Here is a 6000-nt window from a genome sequence, read left to right as displayed (position 1 = left end):
TCAGCTCTGTGATCCCACATGTTGGATGCGGCTATTCAGTGTGATCAGTGATCTGCCAAGCAGCTGTACCTTATACATAACATTATGGAGTAGAGGCCCAAGTTAAGTGGTGCATCCAGGGGGATAATGCAACCTTTGGCAGTCCAAGAGCACAGTCACCAGCTGCCTTTGTGGTGACCCAGCACCAGCGGGATTGACTCCACCCCCTGCCATGGAGGATGGGGCATCAGGTAAAGGGAGCTGTAGGAGGCAAGCTGTGATTTGGCTGCTGCTGAACTATACACTTCTTCAGCGTTTGCATAGATGTAGCATAATGGTGTAGTTGGTGCTACCCCAGAATGAATAATGGAGATAACCAAACAATTTCTTAAACAAACAAACAAAAAAAAGGTTGAATAACTGAGAGCAACTCACAAAGTTTTTTTAAAGACTTTAACTTAGGCACACATGTTTATCCAGGCTACCTCAGCTAGTAAATCAAAGCTGTGCCAGGGAACGTTCCCGATCGGTAGGTTTTGGTAACTACATGGATGAACAGTTAGGTTGTTAGAATGGTCCCTGGCATGGTTTTTGTCCGTGTCAGCACTACCCCAAACAATTGCCAGGAACAGTATGGGAGCTAGTAAAAGCCAGGGACCATTCTCCATAGGTGTTTTGGTTGTGGCCATCTTCTTTTGGAGTGCCAGAGAGTTTTCAAGTGTGATGTGGGCTGTTCCATACCACTTGGCCTGCATGCCAGGGTTTTGGCCTGGGCACATTTAATTTGCCGGCCACAGAAATCAAATCCTGAGGGTCCTAGAATTGCCTAAAGATCTATCCAAGGACAGACTGCTCTACCTCTGGAAGAAACTCCAGCCTACAGCTACCTCTCACTGGCTCCCTTTTCAGTTTTGCTGCTCATGTAAGCTCTTATGAACCTTCTTCAGCCAAACTGAGCCGGATTAGCAAAGAGTAACTATTTAAGCAGTCAGATTAACCCGGCTCATTTTAGCTGGAGCTAACGAGTTCCCTCTGGAGTAACTTCACTGGTGGGTTGGAGGGGAAGTGTTCTCCTGGAGAGGTGGACAAGCAGACGGGGCAGTAATTCTCCTTCACTGATACAGCTAAAAGCCTACAGTCTCGCTCTCACCTAAGTACTCTTTCGAGCAGCAGCAAGGAGGCTGAGATGAAGCACAAGAAGGCCCCTAAATGTGAAAAGAAAGGAAGGGGCCTGTTCCCTTCCTTCCTTGGGCTACCTCATACCATGTGCTTGGCTGTATTTATTGGCTCTCACCATCCCAGCTCAGCCTTTGCTCCTGTCCCTGTGCTGTCAGTTCCTTTCATCTACCATGTGCCGGCAAAGCAGCCGCTATGGGGCCGTCCCGTGACCTGAATCAGAGAAACCAGCATGGAGGTTGGGCTAGATGATCTCCAGAGGTCCCTTTCAACTTCAATCATGCTGTGATTCTGTGAATTTATCTCTTGGTATCAATTTCATCATGGTATGGGCACAAAGTCATTAAGACAATTGTACCTACTCATATAGAGACTCCCTTACAAATTGACCCTAATTAGTTCATGTCTGCACTGTATCAGGAGGTAAATAGGGGTCTGTTTTGAGTGGAATTTTTGTTTTAAGGTGGAACATTTGGAAAACTATTTGGAAAGAGTCATTATAAATAGAATTAATTAACATTTTTGGGCTGACTGATATGGGCTGTAGCTACGGGTGATCTAGCAAAGTTATTCTTCATCATGAATAAACTTTCTCATTTGTAGCCACTTGAATATTTAGAAATGGCTTAACCGTAGTAGAAATGAAGTTCTGGCTAGGCTTCTGCCACTCTTTCCCTCTTTCTTTACTGTTTGTAACACCTGATTAAAAGCTTTCCACTTAGTTTCCTCTTCATGGCAATGCTATTCAAGTAAGGAGATACGCTGATTTTCATTGGTCACCTCTTTTGTTTCAGTGGTTTAATAAGAAACTATGAAATAGATGTTGCGCAATTTGCAGACAAGTGCTCCAGGAAGCTGAAAAGTTGTAGAAGGAATGGATTGTAAACAAGGATTTAAAAAATATTTAATAAATTGAAATGTAGAAATTTCACAGTTGGGTCTCCGTCATCTAGACTTAAAGGAATTTGTATGGCTGAATCAAGGAAAGTATCGGACTGCCAGATGAACTTGTTTAAGTTATGAGGAACACTTACCTTTGGAATCTCCCGCTAAACAGACTTGCTGCTTTTTACTGTGTATGGATTTCTGCAGTGTGTTGTACTTTCTCAAAGAATTGTCAAAACTTATGTACAAGTAACCTGGTAAGTTTTTAGAAACTATACATAATTTTATGAAACATATGTGGTTGTTAGCACTGTCAGAATTTTCTTCTACAAATCAGGTTTTTTATATTGTTTTTAAAGAATGAATTGAGTAAAAGCAGAGTTTGAAAAGTTATGTTTTACATTTGAATTTGTAGAGTACCTTGTAAGGAAAAAAATCATATTAACCAGACTGCAAGGTTTTTGTTTTGTGCCTTCTGTTCCAACAGTTGCTGAAATTACTGTAAATGCTAAGACCCTGGATGGTGGAGGGGGAAGCCCTTTGTTCTTTCAGTATATTCACTGTACTTGTGGATTTCTGTCCAGTCTATGACTGTTTTTATATAAAACTAGGAAAATTATAAATTCACGACAAATTGGCTAGAGCTCTGTGGCTTGCATATACATCCTGAACTAATTCCAGCTTCTTTTTATAATTGTCTATGCTTTTAATAATGGCTATTCCTTTAAGAAGAAAAGTAAGTTGTTAGATCCTTAAGGTTATGCTTTCTCAGTGTTCCTTTGAGTAGTGGAGTGGAATTTATTGTTTTTCCTTCTACTGATGCATAACAAAGATAAGCAAAAACCCTGAAATCCAAACAATAATTCCGCTTCAGACTTTCAGAAGTTACCTGCTTGTTTTTATCTGCCCTAGATGTTGATATTGTCTAGAAGACCGTGTACCTTTGCTCTGTGAAAAGGACATTTTGTGCCCTGGGGCTAATTAACTCTGCACAGCTACTGCAAAGAACTATCACCTGCTCTATTTCACTTCATACACGTGTCTGACAGTTCCTTTAAAACTGCTTCTGAACCACAGTCAACTCTGGCACCAATGAAAGAGCTAATTGCCTTCCCTGATCAAAGCCTAGTGTGAAATGATAGCTTTAAAGGGGATTCTTTGATTTAAGCTTAAATTAATTCAGAAGAAGAAATAGTTTGCTCTTCTTATCAGCTTTGAAAAACAGGCAAATGGTATTCACGTTCAGTGAACAAGAAAAAAAGATAGTCTTGGAGTCTGAGAGTTGTAAATCTCATTTTTCTCCTCCAGATATACTTGTGTGTTCGCATTTGCTTTGTGATAGCTTTGCCATGAGTGAGGGGTTGTCACGTTATGCCCTGTGTGCTGAAAATTTCTTCTTGAGAATTGTCTTGTCGAGGACATTCTTACCTGCTTGCAGGACCAAACTTAAGACCTAACATTCAGCTTCCTGAGGTTGGTTACATACCTCCCCGAATCGTTTGCACTTCACAGGAGGTGACTGGTTTTACACACTTTGAATGATGTTGTGAAAGAATAGGCACCTTAGCTCTGAACTACTTTCAGCAAGAGAAGGCGGCTGGTCACCATATGGCTGCATAAATCCCCTTCAAAAGGAGGCCAGACAAAAGGCATTTAGCTTAAAGGAAAATCGTTCTGCTCCTAAGAGGTCAAAACTACTTGGAAACTTTGTCATTTACACCTAACATATTTATGAAGCATTCGTGATCAGTGAACCAGAATTGGGAGATTAGGGCCAAGTTCCTACCTGAGATAATTTAACTAACACCAGCTGATTTTGCAGACTTCTTTGTTTTGATGGTATTCTCACATTAGTCTCAAATAAGAAGCTACTGGTGTGTCACCTATACATTTCTTCATATCAGGAAGCATTAGTCAAGGAAAATTTGTTATACAAGGAATGGATGTTTTAATATATTTTGATCAAAGAATTTTGGGGAAACATTTTCACTCACGGTAAAAAGAAATATATTTTCTTTTTAGGAAGGAGAACTTGGAATTAATAACCTTTGCAATGTTAGTGACATCACTGGAGCGGTGAGTAATAGTTTGCTTTGTTAATTACCAGTAGTTTACGTCACTGCTATTTGAATAACCTGGGTACAACGATCATATTGTCAAAAACTTCATGTAAGTGTGTACAGTTCTCTGTCTGGCATAAGTCATTAAGTTGCATGCTTAGATTTGGCTTAAATTATCAAGCAGACAATCCCTTCTTTGTTTGAAGCAAGCCTTGCGTAATAGAGTGTTGGTGTCTGCTGTGAGTTCTGTTGAGATTTGTGATCTACAAAATTCACAGTCTAGTCATTTTTGAGAAAATTGGTCAAAACCAGCATCCCCTCCAAAATGCAATTCATGAACACTGTTGTCTTTGGCCAGCCTTGTACAATGAAGTATTGTTGATTTTGTTTTCTCACTGATTTGATGGGAGAAAACATAAAATGACAACTGTTGAAACTTTAGAGTTATGTCTGTCTGTCTGTCTGTATAGAGGGGGGCCCTAGCTTAACAAGAGTTTCCATAGAAGCGTTCTTGTGAGGACCTTAGCTGATGTTCTTGTAGTTTGGTTTTCAATGCAATTCATGCTGGTAGTTGTGGAGAATTCATCGATATTTTCCACAGAGGCAAGCGGGAAGCAGCCTCTCAGCAGCTGGTATCTAGTGAGGCTGGGTAATTTATGATGGTGGGACCATAAAAGGCTATGTTGTCATGACAATACTTAGCAACATCGACCTGCCTCTTTAGGTTACTGTGTATCTTTGCTCAGCCTTATCAAGTTTTTTTTTTTTGAGAAAGTTTGCAATATACGATGTCCGAACTCCCTGCTTCTAGAATCATTCCATTCCAGCCTCTATTTTAAAAGAAAAATGCACATGACTGCTAGGAAGAGGATGGGACACAATGAACAAGAAACGTTTAACATCAAATACAAAGCACATGATATTTATTACATCTTTCAAAACTCACAGTTTTAAAGCCTATGCCATGCCTGTGGGGAGAGCGTGGGGCTTGGACGAGTCACAGCTTATGACTGTGCTTGGCCATGCATTGCACAGAATTTTGCATTTTCAACTCTGTAACTTCCCCCCAGTGTGTAAGTGGTAAAGTAGGGTTGGGAGAGATCATGGCTGGCCAGGTGCCTCATTCCCAGAGCAAGAATGTGGACTGGCTTAGCCAGACCTCCTTCTGCCCCTGGTGCTTTGTATCAGCCCCCTCTCAAGGCCTATGAAAGGATAAGTGCTCCGCCCCAGTGATAGTCACAGTCCTCTCAGGTGTCCTTTAGTCCTTTCAGTCCTCTCAGTACAGGTGATGGTATTACTCTTTACTGGAGATGGACATGTATTCTAGCCTCTATTATTTTGCACAAACCAATCTCTAAGAAAGATTTTTTTTTCTTCTACTCCATATTTGATTTTACATTGAGAAGGACATTATACAAGGTAACCCCACTAGCCCATCTTTGTTATACCTAATATTCTTGTTACAATGTTGTGAATTAGGATAGTGCTATAAATCACAATTTTATATTTTTTTATATATACACATATATATAAACAATACAAAAGCAACATATAAAACTATATAAACAAAAACAATATATATATATATATACACACACACACACATACTATATATATATATAATTTTACAGGGAACGAGTGCATGGAGAAAATAAACTACTTACTCATACAGCATGTTTTACTGCAGATGGAAACTGAGCTCAAGTTCCCTAACTATACTCCTCATGCCCTTAACAGTAAAGTACCCCTGCTCTTGAAAAGGACTTAAAATATATATACTTTTAAGGTTTTGAAAGTCACTGTCTTTCTTTGCAGTGCACAGAGGGATGTCAGTTTTGGAATGCAGTGGTGCAAGACAGCTGCCCACTGAAGTGTGTGAGTATTGCCTTAGTTGCAGTTT

At 40.0% G+C, this 6000-nt stretch overlaps 1 protein-coding gene across 4 annotated transcripts in view; it reads left to right on the top strand.

Annotated features, from left to right (window-relative positions):
- The first annotated feature begins 2008 nt into the window (after positions 1–2008).
- Positions 2009–6000, top strand: part of ROS1 (ROS proto-oncogene 1, receptor tyrosine kinase) — a 76156-nt gene continuing 72164 nt past the window's right edge. For all 4 annotated transcript variants that reach the window (XM_009681712.2, XM_068938124.1, XM_068938125.1 and 1 more), the window contains exons 1-3: positions 2009–2297; positions 4063–4116; positions 5916–5975. In XM_009681712.2, the coding sequence (XP_009680007.2) occupies positions 2175–2297; positions 4063–4116; positions 5916–5975 (237 nt within the window). In that variant the 5' untranslated portion in view covers positions 2009–2174. The remainder of the gene's footprint in view (positions 2298–4062; positions 4117–5915; positions 5976–6000) is intronic.

Source organism: Struthio camelus, chromosome 3 (genome assembly GCF_040807025.1).
Source record: "Struthio camelus isolate bStrCam1 chromosome 3, bStrCam1.hap1, whole genome shotgun sequence".
NCBI classification, from domain to species: Eukaryota; Metazoa; Chordata; class Aves; order Struthioniformes; family Struthionidae; genus Struthio; species Struthio camelus.
The sequence above is the reverse complement of the archived record's forward strand: the minus strand, read 5'-3'. Positions and strand labels throughout refer to the sequence as shown.